The sequence below is a fragment of the Gigantopelta aegis genome, chromosome 5 (genome assembly GCF_016097555.1).
Source record: "Gigantopelta aegis isolate Gae_Host chromosome 5, Gae_host_genome, whole genome shotgun sequence".
Classification (NCBI taxonomy): Eukaryota; Metazoa; Mollusca; class Gastropoda; order Neomphalida; family Peltospiridae; genus Gigantopelta; species Gigantopelta aegis.
The window spans coordinates 26,211,377-26,229,175 of NC_054703.1; the positions used below are offsets into that span (position 1 = coordinate 26,211,377).

General features: G+C 38.4%; 1 protein-coding gene across 4 annotated transcripts in view; it reads right to left on the reverse strand.

Annotated features, from left to right (window-relative positions):
- LOC121373527 (echinoderm microtubule-associated protein-like 2) overlaps positions 1-17,799 on the reverse strand; it is a 93,754-nt gene that overhangs the window by 42,399 nt on the left and 33,556 nt on the right. For 3 of the 4 annotated variants that reach the window (XM_041500202.1, XM_041500204.1, XM_041500200.1), the window contains exons 5-11: positions 16,702-16,822; positions 15,357-15,559; positions 12,900-12,994; positions 12,058-12,238; positions 10,424-10,559; positions 8,760-8,831; positions 3,015-3,266 (exon numbers count right to left, since the gene is read on the reverse strand). In XM_041500202.1, coding sequence (XP_041356136.1) covers positions 3,015-3,266; positions 8,760-8,831; positions 10,424-10,559; positions 12,058-12,238; positions 12,900-12,994; positions 15,357-15,559; positions 16,702-16,822 — 1,060 coding nt within the window. The remainder of the gene's footprint in view (positions 1-3,014; positions 3,267-8,759; positions 8,832-10,423; positions 10,560-12,057; positions 12,239-12,899; positions 12,995-15,356; positions 15,560-16,701; positions 16,823-17,799) is intronic. The other variant, XM_041500203.1, reaches the window with a different exon arrangement.

Sequence of the window (17,799 nt, forward strand, 5' to 3'; positions counted from 1 at the left end):
AGGTACACGAAAAACGTTTTAATGTTTGTGTTGTTCCACTTCATTAAAGAAACAGATCCTAGTTTTTAAACACTAAGGCATATTTTTCACATAGACAATAGTTTCAACCCGTAAAAATGGACACTAAGTTTGGTTAATTTATAAACCTGTAACACATTTGGACACAACAGAGTGAAAGAAGAGTCCGTGTCGTTAAAATACCCTTAAAAATAGACGAAAACGTGACTCCATAACCGTTACTTCTCAGACGCACGTGCGTTTTTAAAAATATGAAAATGAAGGTTGTACGAAAATCGTTAATCTAAACAATAAAATAAAAGTAATGTTTGATTTCAGTGATCATAAACGACTTTAATAGTGAAAAAATGTCTTAGTGCTTTAACACTAAGGTTGTCCCTTTAAAGCACATCGATTTATTGATAATTGATTAGAAAGAAATGTTTTATTTAACGACGCACTCAACATGTGATGATAATTGATTATTAAATGCAAACATTTGGTAATTCTGGCATGTAGTCTCGAGAGGAAACACAATACATTTTTTCCATTAGCTGCAAGAGATCTCTCACGTGTGGCTATCCTCCTATAGAAGAGACACTAAATAGAGATTGATAGAATCAACACTATTTTGCCAAACGCCCATTCTACTCTGCATTGTCCAGAGATACGGCCTTGATCGTGTATTACGGTTTTGTCTTCATATTTGATACACCAGTTGTGATGGAACACAAAAAAAGGTGCGCATTTCAGAAACTAATGTTGAAGACAGTCACTTTTAGCACCCTTGTTTAGGCTTCGTATACAATAAATGCTACATTTATGTTACTGTAATGTCACTTTAAATCCATATTTCTACGTAAATAGTAAACATTTTTAATTAGAAGATTTTCAGTCAAGCGTGTTAATAATTTTCGGACAAAACAGCAATTTTACATAGACATTTTCCAAACTGAAAGGTCATGCACCAGGAAACGGAAACGCCATGTACCCAGTGTATTGTTGTTGTAAGGAGATGCAAAGTAATGTCATTGGAATACTGACATTATTCAAATTTAAAGTAGCTATATCATTACAGTGCTTCGCCACATTAAAATAAAAACCGGTCTGTTTACCGTGACCCTTGTCAAAATAGTTCCAAGTTCTATATTGAACACACAACACTGTCTACATATATATATATATACTCTTCAAAACAAGTAGGGGAACTCTAATAAGAATTTACAGTTGTCAAAATTGTGAGGTATATTAGCTGTGGGGAATGGTTATATGATAATAGTGAATTAATTGGGCAAACATTACAACCGGTAGTTCAGTATTACAGCAGGCTTTATGTCCACCAAAGATCTTGAATGGCGTTTGGGGTCAGAAGTGAAATTTGAAAGTTGACATTTTTTGTATCAGTAAATCGCAAATTCAAACGATAAAAATGACTAAAAACAAAACAATAACAACTGTATGATCAACAGAATGAAAAAGATTGACAGAAATAAAGTTCCACAGTGATTAATCGACCTTCCGGGAAATTGTCAAATCGAGAATGACAACCCACGGACATGTACCTGGCAACTGCGTGATGCACGTGAAAAGTATGGAATGTGTTTAGGTGTGTTGATAAACAGACTTGAACGTTCTTTACTAGGATGTCGAAACGTATGTTCGGTCTAATGGTTGATATTAACATTAACATTTCTGATTCGCCTACTTTGTTTGAAGAGTAATTCATATATATATATATATATATATATATATATATATATATATATATATATATATATATATATATATATATATATATATATATATATATATATTATTTTAGACAAAATATTAAGTTAAAAATTTTAAAAGATGAAAGAAATAAAAAGTACCAAAGAGGACCGCCACTCCAGTGGAATATGAACGACAAACCCGTAATACATGATAAGGGCCGTATCTCTGTATAACGCAGAGTCGAATGGACATTTGACAAAATACATGTAGTGGTTCTTTCTATCTATCTGTATCTAGTGTCTCGTCTATAGGAGGACAGCCACTCCCACGGAGATCCTTTACTGGAGATTTCACCCCTCTTGCAACACCAAAGAAAGGACTGTCACTCCCAGACTATTTTACTAATTCAAAACTAGCACCGGACAGAGCACATTAGAATAAAGGAAAGAAAAAAATGTTTTATTTAACGACGCACTCAACACATTTTATTTACGGTTATATGGTGTCAGACATATGGTTAAGGACCACACATATATAGAGAAAGGAAACCCGCTGTCGCCACTTCATGGGCTACTCTTTTTGATTAGCAGCAAGGGATCTTTTATATGCACCATCCCACAGACAGGATAGTACATACCACGGGCTTTGTTACACCAGTTGTGGAGCACTGGCTGGAACGAGAAATAGCCCAATGGGTCCACCGACGGGGATCAATCCTGGACCTACCGCGCATCAAGCGAACGCTTTACCACTGGGCTACGTCCCACCCCACATTAGAATCTTTACATCGATCATCGATTATAATCGGTTCACACCAACTGAACAATTTTAAATTATACACTCAGAATATAAATGAACTCTGGGAGGATTTTAAAGGGACATTCCTGAGTTTACTGCAATTTCTAAGATGTTATCGACTAACATAGACTTTTTAACGATTGTAATTACATTTCAAATATATTTTTCTGCATAAAATATTAGTGGCTGTATATTAAACGTGTTTCTGATCGTTCTAATAGTTATACTTGGTTAAATTTCATTTTATTTCATAAAATATATTTTTTTTTGTACCTACGAAACTTATTTGAAGACAAAATCCAGTTTGGGCTTCTTACAAATATTAAGACGACCAGAAACACATTGAAAATACAGTCATTAATATTATAAACAAGAAAACATATTTAATATGTAAGTTTAATCGCAGAAATATTTTATTAGTCGGAAACATCTTACAATGCAGCGAACTCGGGCATGTCCCTTTAATTTCAAGTATTATCTGCCGCTAATTAAATGAGAATCTCTACCTTTGTCGTTTCGTTTATTTTCAGAACTAGATTTATTAACTTCCGCCGGTTTCTTCTTCTCCTTCCCGCTTGTTGTCTCAGCAGACGATCCGGTAGAGACGTCACCGGAACCGGACACACCATTCGCTGCGGGGCTGACATTTACTTTCGGTTTGTCTGTGTCGACCTTGACCTCACTATCGCCACTAGCTTCACTGGGATTTTCAACCTCGATAATTGGAACCTGTTCTGTCTCGACTAGTTTCTTTTTACCTAAAGGTTCAAACAATAATTACATTGACGTAACTTGCACATTTTTACATAAGAGTATTTGGTACGGTCACATGTGTTTGTCAGATAGAAGAGAACAAAACTTTGTGTACTTTTCTGGCCACCATTTGGAAGAATAAGATGAAATCTGATGAAAGAAAGAAAGAAATGTTTATTTAACGACGCACTCAACACATTTTATTTACGGTTATATGGCGTCAGACATATGGTTAAGGACCACACAGATTTTGAGAGGAAACTCGTTTGACGTCATTTTGGATGTCCTTACATCAAAATGAAGTTATGCCTAACTTTTTTTGTTTTCTGAACGCTGGACAGCTTTCAGTGTCAAATTGCCATTGAAATGTTTTTATTTGATGACTATGAATGCATACGTCAATCATGGAGTGTCACCCAAGTACGTTTGCTTAAATGTCAATAAACCTAGTGCCGAGACCTCGACTAATTTACATCTAATTTGCAAAGTTATCACATTCTTAAAGTATGTGATCTGAAAAATATCACATACTTTGATTGCACTGAACATGTAAGATATTATATAAAAATAAATATGCATGCATACACATTATTTTAGCGCATATTAAATTCCTATAATACACACGCACGCACACGCATGAACACACACACACACACACATACACACATACACACACACACACACACACAAACATACATACATAGCTCAGAACGTATTGTGGCAAGTCTCCAAGTTGCGGGCGATTCGGTGCCACAGGTTCGTGTCCCAGCAACAGCTTGGAACAATTTGTGAGGCCAGAAAGGATTTAATTATAATGTAATAGTCAACCTCGACATACATACAATATATAGATATTCATACATCAATACAAACATACATACAATGAATGAATGAATGTTTAACGACACCCCAGCACGAAAAACACATCGGCTACTGGGTGTCAAACTATGGTAATGCAAATAAATAAAGTGATGATCAACATCAATATAAAAATTCAAGGTTTAAACAAAAACAGTGTAAAGAACAGTGTAAAGAACTGTGCAAAAACACTAATATCACAGAATTTTACGGATACTGAATTTTACTCAAAACTTCCAATTTTGTGCTGTATTGGCCATTCTCAAAGAGAATGTTACACCCCTGCACCACGGTGAGGTTACAGCACGCGCAGGGGCAAACATACATACATTCACATACACACTGAAACACAATTACACATACACTTAAATAAATAAATAAATAAATAAATTTATAAATAAATAAATATATATATATATATATATATATATATATATATATATATATATATATATATATATATATATATATATATATATATATATATATATACACACATATACATATATATATATATATATATATATATATTCTTCAAAAGAAGAAACGCAAAACCACATTGTCGTAACATTTGGAGAATTGATTTAATTATTGAATGGTGAGTCCGATAATTACCAAATGTTGCAGGATTGTTCACAATTCACTCTAGTCCATTGTGAGTAAGTGATAGGACATACCACCAAGGTCAAGGTCATCTGGAGTCAATACCGGGTGTGGCCTCCGCGTGTGTTGACAACTGCCTGGCACCGCCTGCCCATTGAAGCAACCAGAGTACGGATGACGTCCCGGGGGATGGTGGCCCACTCGGCCTGCAAGGCTGCTGCCAGCTCGGGCAGGGTCTGGGGCTGTGGTTGTCGCTGTCGGAGGCGTCGGTCCAACTCGTCCCATAGATGCTCAATTGGGTTCAAATCCGGTGATATCGATGGCCAAGGAAGGACATTAATGTTGTTGTTCTGTAGGAAAGCCGTTGTGAGACGTGCTGTGTGAGGCCTGGCGTTGTCATGTTGGAACACTGCTTTGGCGTTGGCCATAACTGGAACGATGTGTGGCCGGAGGATCTGGTCAATGTAGCCCTGTGCATTCAGGTTGCCCTGCACGTGGACCAGGTCAGTTCTCCTAGTGTGTGAGATGGCTGCCCACACCATGACACTACCCCCGCCGAATCTGTCCACTTCCTGCACGCAGTTTGCCGCATAACGTTCACCACGACGCCTATACACGCGACATCTTCCATCATGACGTCGGAGCAGAAATCGGGACTCGTCACTGAACCACACCTGTCTCCATCGCAGTTGAGGCCATTGTCTATGAATCTGGCACCACTGCAGTCGGAGTCGACGGTGTTGTGGTGTTAAGATGACACCTCGAACTGGACGTCTGGCACGAATTCCTACCTCACGTAGGCGGTTCCGTACGGTCTGGTCGTATATCCTGCGCAAACCTGGTATTGCTGCGGCTGTGGAGGTGGCAGTAGTCAATCGTTCCCGAAGGTGGCGTACCCGGACGTAGCGGTCCTGCCCGGGGGTAGTGACCCGTGGTCGACCGGATCTAGGGAGGTCACGTGTTGATCCATGTTGCTGGTAACGGTCCCACAGTCTGGAGATGGTGCTTGGGGACACATGGAATGCCCTGGCAACGGCCGTTCTGGATTCGCCTGCGTCTAGTCGGCCGATGGCATTGTTTCTCTGCGGTTCACTGAGACGTGGCATGTCCTGGATTGTGAACTGTCGGCCAGATACAGAGGCCAGGCAAGCGAACACCCTGCACTTTTATACTGTCGGTGTTCATGTTGCACGTGCAGACAACGCACGTGCAGTGGTGACATGGTTTGCACGTGGCTGCGTTTTTGCGAATATTCACATTTTGGAACTTTATTGTACAGTAGCTGCGTTTTATCGAATGTAACCGTGGGAATGTGTTTGGGACATGCAATGACCTTATATTCACAAAGCATGAACCGGTAGGAAACATAAATTCGGAGTTTTAACCCATTTGTACCCTTTTGCGTTTCGTTTTTTGAAGAGTATATATATATATAATAAATACGCAGTCAAACAGAATATATAAGTCACCTCAAAATGAATCATTACAGTTACAAACGGGTGGAAATGCAGAGCAGAATCTATCTCAACATACCCGCTATAGACATGTGTTTGTTAAACAGGGTGCAACCAAATAGGCGAATACACACGATGCAAGTTTCTACTGTTCTACGTTAGTTAGTATGTGCCAAAACATTAAATAAATAATATAATTATGCACACAAAAGCAAGTAGATTAAATAGTTATAAGGTTATAACGGCAAACAAAGGGATATAAGTATATTGTTAATTGTAACATGCGATATAGCATGCCCGGAGTCACTACTCAAATAGCAGTAATGGGTCTTATATAGAGAGAATACCAGGGGTGGATCGGGGGAAGGGGGGCAGGGCCCCGCCCCCCCCCGTCCCTAAATTTTGAGACAGTTATAATTTTATCATTATATTAATTTTCTTTTTTTTACGATCCCCTTCCAAACCTGCCCCAAAGTTCCATTGGCATTCTGCCTCATGTCATTGGGGCCCGCATGAGTGTCAGTGAGATACCATTTATCTTACAATGGGTTATCTGAAAGCATAATCAACGGCCAAAAACGAGTTGGATACGTTTTAAAACACATAGTTTAATACAAATATCATCCAAACGGACACAAATGTAGTATTCTATATCTTACAAAAACTGAAAAACCAGAATCGAAATAATTTTAAACGCATTTTATAATTTGAGTTTGGGCTTACACTTTTAGGTAACCGACATATCATAGACAGCAGCGATCAGTTTTAGGTAATGAGCTGTTAAAGGCATACTGTCACAGACCACTGACCTATTTAATGGTCTAACAAAGTATTACCTGAACAAAAATAATTTGATTTGTCCCAAAATGTACTTTATTCCACCATCTTCATAACATATAATCCATTTATTAATGGCATTTTATAAAAATAATTGAATTATGGCAATGGTCCATAATTCAAAAAATAAAATTGCCGAGAGGAATGACATGGATTTAGATAAGATGTGTGTGTGTGTGTGGGGGGGGGGGGGGGGGGGGTAGAGTTGAAAATGGGCAGAATTTTGAAAATAGCAATTAGTAAAAAATGTTAATAGAATTTAAAAAAAATTAAATAAAATAAAATTATAAGCCAAAAATAAAAAGAATTGACTGCTCGGTCGAATATTTATATAATTTGGAGCATTTTAGAAGGACAGTCCAAAAATAAATAAGAGAAAGAAGAGAGGATCGGACTCATTTTGCGTACGACCTGGGGGGGGGGGGGGGGGGGGGGGCCAAATTCGGGCAAAACAGTGGGGAAAATTCGGGCAGTTTTTAACTGGGTAAAATTTCGGGCAAATCAACCCCTCCAGCCCCCCTAAATCAAAGAGTCCCCATACGCCCATGATCGGACTATTTAATAATATTAAAAAAAGAAAGTAATTTCGACATAAACTTTTGAACGAAGGTCTAAAAGTTTAAAGTCCAATCTGTATGTCCACGCGAGTAGCCTCGTTAAGGCCGTTAGGGTGCACAGCTTGTAGGGACGAGATGGGTTGCATCCCGTCAAGAAAACCCCTAGACTGACAGTCAATAGACGTTGAAGGTGTAGTGCTGTGCTGAAATACATGAGAAGCCGGATCCGTCTGAACGAGAGAGAGAATCAGACTAAGGTGTAGTCCAGTCGTCATAGGTTGGTATAGTGGTGCGGACGGGCCCGTCTCCGGAGGATACGAGATGGTATCACAATAAAACAAAGTAAAGTCTAGAAAAGAGTAGTAGGGGCCGACCCCGCTTCCTATTTCTTCTTAGAGTGGGGCGGTCAATCTTCCAGTGCTGCTAGGACAGGCTCGGACATGTAGAGACTAAACGCGAACAACCGTGACGTTCTGCAGAATGGCCGTCATACGAGTGCGAATCGGTGCAGTAGGTTCGAATACTACCGTACTACTGTGTGTTTAAATATTATTATATGCACTTTCACACATATACAGGACAGCACATAACACGACCGTTGATATACCAGTCGTGGTGCACTGGTTGGAACCGGAAAGCAAAGTAGTCGGTGTTCACAGGTTACTAATATACTGCTACAGTCACAGAGGCGGATCTAGGGGGAGGAGGGGCCCGCCCCCCCCCCCCCCCCCTAAATTTTGCGACAGATATAATTTTATTATATATTAATTTTTTTTTTTTTTACAATCCCCTCTAAAACTTCCCCAAAGTTCCCTTGGCATTCCGCCTCAAGTCAATGGGCCCCCTAAATGGATTTTCTGGATCCGCCACTGAGTCAAAACGTGCAGGAAAGGTGCATGCAGATGTGTTATCATTCGATTATAAATTCCATACACATTAAATATGAATACAATAACAGCAATCAGGTGATAGAACAGGGACGTACCTAGCGGCGGGAAAAGGGGTGGCACTTACCACTCCCCCCCCCCTCCCCAATTTTTTTTTTCTTTTCAAAAATTTAATCAATTTTATCTAGTTCAAGAAGACAATATGTTACTGTGTCCCAATGTTTTTTTCTTTAACTGCACCCTCACCCCCCCCCCCCCCCAAATTACTTGGCTAGGTACGGCCCTGTATAGTGATATGTCACCTGCCACCATCGACTTGACATGGTTCAGAAAACCTGTTGATGACGAAACAAGCCTGCCAAATCGCTTCATACCTTTATTTTATAAACAAAGACCAAACAAATTGACTCAACATCTATTTAAGGATTGTCTGTTATTTCTTTTACGTTCATCGGGGTATGAAAAAAAATCATCCGCAAACCGTGTGAATCGGCGAAGCCGTTCTTACAAATGTTTCCGGATGATTTGTTTTTGTTCATATCCAGATGAACGTAAAAGAAATGACGGGCAATACTTATAATTAAATTTGAAACATACTTACTAATAACAACATTAAAAGTTTATATATATAATATATATATTTTTTAAAACAATAACTCTCGTTAAGACAAAATACAAATATAAAATGACGTCATCAGGTATGACGTTCCTTGACGACGTAAGTTTTACATTTATTGAGATATGAACAAACTCCTGTTGCTACATCTGGACCAATGGGATGACGTTATATTGTAATGAATGTAACGTAAAATTAAATATATAATGGTAAACGAAAAAAAGGACAAGGGGTAGTAGTATTTATATCCATGGTGTATATGTCGATTGATACGCTGCATGTACAAGTTTGAGCCACATACAAGTATGTTACTATTGTCGTCTATGGGATTGGATTTGGTGGTGTACTCCCTACAAGAAATGTATTTCTGGGTATATACGTAACATGTATGGATTAGTCTGGCATTCATTTATTTCACTTTTGGAATATATTTTGTTTAAATCAAATAATATATATATTTAAAACATATAATATTAGAAAGAAAGAAAGAAATGTTTTATTTAACGACGCACTTAACACATTTTATTTACGGTTATATGGCGTCAGACATATGGTTAAGGACAACACAGATTTTGAGAGGAAACCCGCTGTCGCCACTACATGGGCTACTCTTTCCGATTAGCAGCAAGGGAATCTTTTATTTGTGCTTCCCATAGGCAGGATAGCACAAACCATGGCCTTTGTTGAACCAGTTATGGATCACTGGTCGGTGCAAGTGGTTTACACCTACCCACTGAGCCTTGCGGAGCACTCACTCAGGGTTTGGAGTCGGTATCTGGATTAAAAATCCCATGCCTCGACTGGGATCCAAACCCAGTACCTGCCAGCCTGTAGACCGATGGCCTAACCACGACGCCACCGAGGCCGGTATATAATATTAGAGAGACATTCCTGAGTTTGCTGCAATGTTTAAGATGTTATCGACTAACAGAGACTTTTTAACGATTGTAATTACATAACAAATGTATTTTTCAGCATAAACTATTAGTGGCTGCATATTAAACGAGTTTCTGATCGTTCTAATATTTGTACCAGGTTAAATTTCATTTTATTTCATAAAATATAGGTTTTTCGTACGTACGAAATTATTTGAAGACAAAATCCACTTTGGGTTTCTTACAAATATTAAGACGGCCAGAAACACATTGAATATACAGACACTGATATTCAAAACACGAAAATATATTTAATATGTAAGTTTAATCGTAGAAATATTTTATTAGTCGGAAACATCTTATAATGCAGCAAACTCAGGAATGTCCCTTTGAGTAAATAGTTATAAATATATAAACATAAACATAAGTAAACGAACAAATAAATTAGTTAACCTATTATGTCACATATACTTACTTGTTTTCGCAGAACTGTCGCCTTCTGCATTCTCCTTCGACGAATTTTCTGCAGACACATTGGCTTTTTCTTTTTTCAAGTCTGACTTCTCTTTACTTGTAATTTTATCAGAGTTGGAGAGAGTCGACTTTTCCCTCTAAACAAATGAGTAAGTTATAAAACGGTGCATATAATGATGAACATTCGACCTTAATTTTTGAAGTTATTCCTCCAAATAAATGTGCAGATTATAGAATAGTATATGTGATACTCAACATTCAACTAAATCTGAACGACAAAACTGTAATATGTGATTTGGGTTCGTATCTCTTCATAATGCAGAATCGAATTTGGTACATGTTATGGATTTTCCTGCACCGAACCAAAGGTAATGGAAAGAAAAAGAAAGAAATGTTTTATTTAACGACGCACTCAACATATTTTATTTACTATTATATGGCGCTTTGTCTGTGTCGACCTTGACCTCACCATCGCCACTAGCTTGACTGGGATTTTCAACCTCGATAATTGGAACCTGTCCTGTCTCGACTAGTTTCTTTTTACCTAAAGGTTCAAACAATAATTACATTGACGTAACTTGCACATTTTTACAGAAGAGTATTTGGTACGGTCACATGTGTTTGTCAGATAGAAGAGAACAAAACTTTGTGTACTTTTCTGGCCACCATTTGGAAGAATAAGATGAAATCTGATGAAAGAAAGAAAGAAATGTTTATTTAACGACGCACTCAACACATTTTATTTGTTGAACCAGTTATGGATCACTGGTCGGTGCAAGTGGTTTACACCTACCCACTGAGCCTTGCGGAGCACTCACTCAGGGTTTGGAGTTAGTATCTGAATTAAAAATCCCATGCCTCGACTGGGATCCGAACCCAGTACCTACCAGCCTGTTGACCGATGGCCTAACCACAACGCCGCCGAGGCCGGTTCAAAGGTAATGGGTTCAAATCTTAAAACTCAGTTTGTATTGGTGTTCGCTTTAGAATTTTTTTTTGAATTTTAGACACAATTTGCACGTGTTAAATTGCAGGTTGACATCACGCACGTGCTTCTGTCCCGACATGCTTATAATGTCAAAATGTCAGATTTTGTTAGAATCGTGTGTCTTATAAACAAGAGGCTATCTCATTTCACAATGTGTAAAGTGCGCCCACAATGAAAGATTTCTACTGTAGAATAATAAACGCCGAGAACAATAGAATGACGTCAGAGAAATTATATATTGTATAATCAATTTATATTTTTAATTGGGTATGTAATATTTTAGTCACCTCTGTGCATTAGTTGGACTTAAGTTATTTTTCATACATTTACAGTATAAACATAGAATAGAATAGAATAGAGTTAAGTAGAATAGAATAGAATAGAACAGAACAGAAGTAGAGTAGAGTAGAGTAGAGTAGAGTAGAGTAGAGTAGAGTAGAGTAGAGTAGAGTAGAGTAGAGTAGAGTAGAGTAGATGCTTAACAACACCCCAACACGAAAAATACATCGGCTATTGGGTGTCAAACTATTTACAGTACTAAAAAGTACACAAACATTTGAATTCAAGATAACTTAGGAACAAATACTAAGTCAGAATGTAAAAGCCATGTGTTCAAAGATGGGACACAGACGGAAATATACGAATACCCTTCGTAGAAGCTTCGACACCACTCGGGACCTGGCGTTCGTAGACAGCTCCTCGATCGGGTTCTGGTTCATGGTGAACTTCGATTCTTGTTTCGCCTTTTCGGGAAGTTTCGACAGTTCCGGAAACTTCAGCCAGGCTCGCTGCTGTCCTTTGTCCAGAAAATTAATAAATTCTGGCCAGCTGATAAAGAGAAAACATATAATTATTTATGTTTTATTTCTCTTTCTTACAAACCCGTAGGTGAGAACATCGTTCGTTATTTATGATTAACACACAGCAATAAAACACAGACCGTACTCGCTGGTGTCGTTGTACAGCCATCGGACATAAGGCTGGTGGATACTGGGTTCGCCTCGCGGTACCGGCTCCCACCCAGTACTATTCTCTATTTGGTTTCGTCCATTTTTTCTTCGCCAAAGAAGCCTATTTTTGTTTAATATACAAACAGGGCCGTGTGTAGCCTAAAATACGTGGGCCCCCCCCCCCCCCCCCCCATCATAACATACTTTATACAGGGGCGTAGGATGGGGGGTTCGGACGACCCCGTCATAACATATTTTATACAGGGGCTTAGGCTGGAGGGTTCAGACGACCCACCCACCCCCCCCCCCCCCCCCCCCCACCCCCCACTGAAGCAAATGGTCCGCTTTCAGAACTAAAACATACAGGTTTATACATATGGAGTTTCTGGTGGTGCAAAAACAAAATGGAAAAATGGTCCACTTGGTTCATATTCGAACCCCCCCCCCCCCCCCCCCCCCCCCCCCCCCCCCGCCACTCCAGGTCCATATCACGCTACGTCCCTGCTTTATATTCGTGCTAATTTTAAACACACACTGACCTCACTTGACCGTTTTTCTCCACATCACACCGCTTGACCAGGTTCTTCAGCAAGGCGCCATAGAGTGGTGTCCGGTCATTGCATACCATCAAAATCTACAAGTAACAAGGCGATAAATGAAAAGAATATATTAAGGGTCGAATTTACAAAAGCTGTTTATGATTTACACACCTGTAACTACATACAGGTAGTTATGAAGTAGTTAGGAAGGACCTGTGTACAGGTAGGTACATAAGTCCTTCTTCATAGCGTATATAAACAGAACAGCACATACCAAGGTTTTAGTTAATTAATATATGCCTAGTAATAATAAACTAAAGTATGTTTTGTTTAACGACACGACCTTGATAAACAGGTCAGTGCATACCACTGGTTTTATTTATTAATGTACATCTGTCGTTTCAGGTGTGAATTAAACAAAATATTATTCAGGTTTGTATGGAACCAAAAACCAGATAGGATAAAAAGAATAACTGTATGTAAACTGTTAGAGGCCTCGGTATGATAGATATATTTAATTGTATCAAGGCTTTAAAGATTACCCGGATTCGAAAATTGGAAACGAAAGATTCAAAATGGAAACCTATTTTATTTGCTTGTTTTCCTCAATTTCGTAATATTTCTGTATTTGGTAACAACTTCCCCTCAAAATGTTTCAAAAATGTAAATAACCTGTTTTGGAAGGACTGTATTCAGGCTTTTTACGACTTCTCGACAGCAATAAAAGTAACATCCTTTGAAGATTTCTTATCTGAACCAATTTTTTATAATTCCCAAATAAAAATTGATAGGAAAACCTTTTGAAAAAGAAATGGCTTGTTAATGAGCGAGGAGATTTTTTACTTTAAATAAATTTAATGATATATACGAGTTAGATGTTTCTTTTCTAGAATACCATGGCGTCGTTAATTCCGTTAAGTCATATTTTAGGAAAACAAATATTTAAAAAGTTGAAACAAATATCTCCTTGGACGATTCTCCGGTTCAACGGACACTTTGCTCTATTAGAAAAGGCTCAAAATTATATTATTATACATTAACGTTGAAGAAAGTTCCGAATATTGCCATACTAAAATGGCAACTTCATTTCACTTCTAACCTAAACTGGTCTGTTATCTATTTAAAGCCATTTATAGCCACTCAAGAAATAAAATTAAGATGGTTCCAATATAGAATTTTACACAGGATACTGACTACCAACACGTTTGCTTATAAACTAAAACTTATTGACAGTGAAATGTGTACTTTTTGTTATGAAATGCGAGAATCTATAGAACATCTATTTTGGGAATGTAAAGTTGTTCAGCTTTTTTGGAACAATTTTTTAAATTGGTTATTAAAATCTTGTAATCATATATTTAACCTAAATTTATCATTTGAATTTTTTATATTTGAATGTAAAAGTAATACTAAAACAGATAATATTTTTGATTTATTATTATTGTTAGCTAAGTATTTTATATATAAATGCAAAGTGCAAAATGTACAGTTAAATATTACTCATTTCCAAAACGAAGTTAAACAAAGATACCTGATTGAGAAACATATTCACTACAGTAAAAACCGCTTTAATAAATTCGTTACCAAGTGGGCAATGTACCATTCTCTATTTGATATATAATCTTAAAATTACTTTTGTTCATTCATTTGTTTTCATCAGCCCCAACAGGTCACGTAAAATTGATGTAAAGTAAAACACCTTCATATCTGTATGCCTATTGTATATCCTACCTCTTTTTACAGACCACTGAAATGTTGTTATAAATAATGATAAATATGTACATAATCAAAACACGTGCGTGTGTGTATGTGTGTACATATTTGTTTTTCCTTTATCCCCCTCCCTCTCTCTCTCTCTCTCTCTCTCTCTCTCTCTCTCTCTCTCTCTCTCTCTCTCTTTCTTTCTTTCTTTCTCTTTCTCTCTCTCTCTCTCTCTCATTTTCATATATCATTATATACTTTCATTTGCTCTAGATACTTGTTAAAATCCAGATCGTTGTGAATATATTATTTTAATTAAGTCTGCCTATAAAGTAGTAACTACATTATGTGTGTATAAATTATATATAAAATTACTGTAACAACCCATGTCTTCTTCCTTTGCATGGGTTGTTATTTGTCAACAAGGGAATGGTCAAGAAAAAATAAACAGTTATTAAAAAAAAAAAAAAATGTACATCTGGTGGACTAAAGAACAACGTACACTTTCTTTAGCTATATTCCATGTCCTGGTGGAATCCCACCACTGGAAGTCATTACTCATAGCGTCTATAGGCAGAACAGCACATACCACAGCTTTAGTTAATTACAAAATGTATGCCTAAAGAACAACATACACTTTCTTTAGCTATCTTCCCTGTCCTGGTGGAATCCCACGATTGGAAGTCTTTCCTCAGAGCGTCTATAGACTGAACAGCTTTAGTTAATTACAAAATATATGCCTAAAGAACAACGTACACTTTCTTTAGCTATCTTCCCTGTCCTGGTGGAATCCCACGACTGGAAGTCTTTCCTCAGCGCGTCTATGTCGAAGAAGACCTTGTTCTTGATAAGCATCTCCTCTATTCGTCGGAGGAACTCTGCGTCCTGTTTCTCCAGAGAGACGTCGGCGTGGGCGGACAGGTCGTTACGAAGACGTCGTGCTTTCACGCTGTCACGGTCTGGAAAAAAACCCAAAAGAGAAGGGAGGTATCAATGTGTATTTAACGGGACGCTAGAAGAGTATTTAGTCAGGGAAAGCATAGGCGTACGGGCTATTTGTGTAGGGGGTTACGCTAACTTTTTACCGAATTAAACGAAAAAGCCCGAATCTAGATAACAATATTTATTCATATTAAGATTATTACCAAACAGCTATACAGAGTTGCAAACGAATTACAGATTTTTGTGTTGGTAGAATGATGGAAATACATGGCGAAAACGTTTCAGGCAAGCTCATTTTGCCCGAATGTCTCTATCTTTTTTGGCCCGAATTTGATTATTTGCTCCCCTCCCTACGCCATAGTGACGTCATAGCTTACGATGGTTTTACGAGTTCGTAGGCTAAGATTGCTTCGAAAAAATGGTTCCTGGGTCCGTGTTTATAAAACGTTTGGAGTCCAGACTCAATCTCAAATGACGTCACTTGCATGCAATTTGTATGGCGTTGCAATGGCCTTACTTTCTAAGACTATTAGAAAGAAAGAAATGTTTTATTTAACGACGCACTCAACATATTTTATTTACGGTTATATGGCGTCAGACATATGGTTAAGGACCACACAGATTTTGAGAGGAAACCCGCTGTCGCCACTACATGGGCTATTCTTCCGATTAGCAGCAAGGGATCTTTTATTTGCGCTTACCACAGGCAGGATAGCACAAACCATGGCCTTTGTTGCACCAGTTATGGATCACTGGTCAGTGCAAGTGGTTTACACCTACCCACTGAGCGTTGCGGAGCACTCACTCAGGGTTTGGAGTCGGTATCTGGATTAAAAATCCCATGCCTCGACTGGGATCCGAACCCAGTACCTACCACGACGCCACCGAGGCCGGTAAGACTCTATTAGAGTCTATTAGAGTCTTAAGTCTAGAATGTTTTATAAGCACCAGGCTTGGGCCCCGTTCCACAAAGCGATCTTAGCGCTAAGATCACCGTAAGTGCATATGTTAGCTGTGCAGTTACGGTGATCTTAGGGTTAAGATCGCTTCGAGGAACGGGGCACAGGACCCTATAAAGGTTGTATAAGCATCATAAGCACGGACCCAGGACCTGACAGTCTACTGGCCATGGACGTCATCCTGTATTGATATGTCTTACTTGTTTTGTCGTGAGCTGCCGTCAGACATTTATACATGTCTTCATAATCCACGCCAACGTGATCTTCAAAAATCTCCAAGATCATTTGAAAAAGTCGATTAGACAGGTTTACTTCGTTTTCCTAAAACGAAAGTGAAAGTTAAAGATTTTGTTTGCTTTAACAACGCTACTAGAGCACATTGATTTGTTAATAATTCTGAAACGAAGTCTTTAGAGGACAACCGCTACACTTTCCTATTAGCAGCGAGGGGTCTTTTGTCTGTACCTTCCCAGACAGGACAGCACATACCATGGGTTTTGATATACAAGTCGTAGAGCACTGATTAGGACGGGGAAAACCCAGTGGTCCAATGAGGTTTACAATCCTACGCCTAATAACGCCTCAGGTGAGTGTTTTAAACTTGAATGTTAGTCTTCGACCTACAGTGTGTTTGAAATGGAAAGCACACTGACTGTTTTGCATCGCAATGCTATCTAAAAGTTTGTTTTATTTAATGACGCCACTAGAGCACATTGATTTTTTTATCTTATCATCGGCTATTGGTCATTCTGACACTGGTTTTTTTTAAGGAAACCCGCTGTCACCACATAGGCTACTCTTTTACGACAGGCAGCAAGGGATCTTTTATTTGCGTTTCCCACAGGCAGGATAGCACAAACCATAGCCTTTGTTGAACCAGTTATGGATCACTGGTCTGTGCAAGTGGTTTACACCTACCCATTGAGCCTTGCGGAGCACTCACTCAGGATTTGGGAGTCGGTATCTGGATTAAAAATCCCATGCCTCGACTGGGATCCGAACCCAGTATCTACCAGCCTGTAAATCGATGGCCTAACCACGACGCCACCGAGGCCGGTCGCAATGATATCTTGTCACAATTTAACATTACATTACGTACCAACCCGCCCTCCCCAGTCCAGCGAAGACAACAAGCGCTTGATTTCATTAATACGTTATACTTCTTATTTCTGAAGAGCATAAAAATTTATTTTTAGCTACTACATATTAAATATAGGTTGTTATGAACCACTTATTAGGACGATACATTTAAAAAAACCCACCCCCAATTTAATTTAATTTCATTTCATTTCAATTTA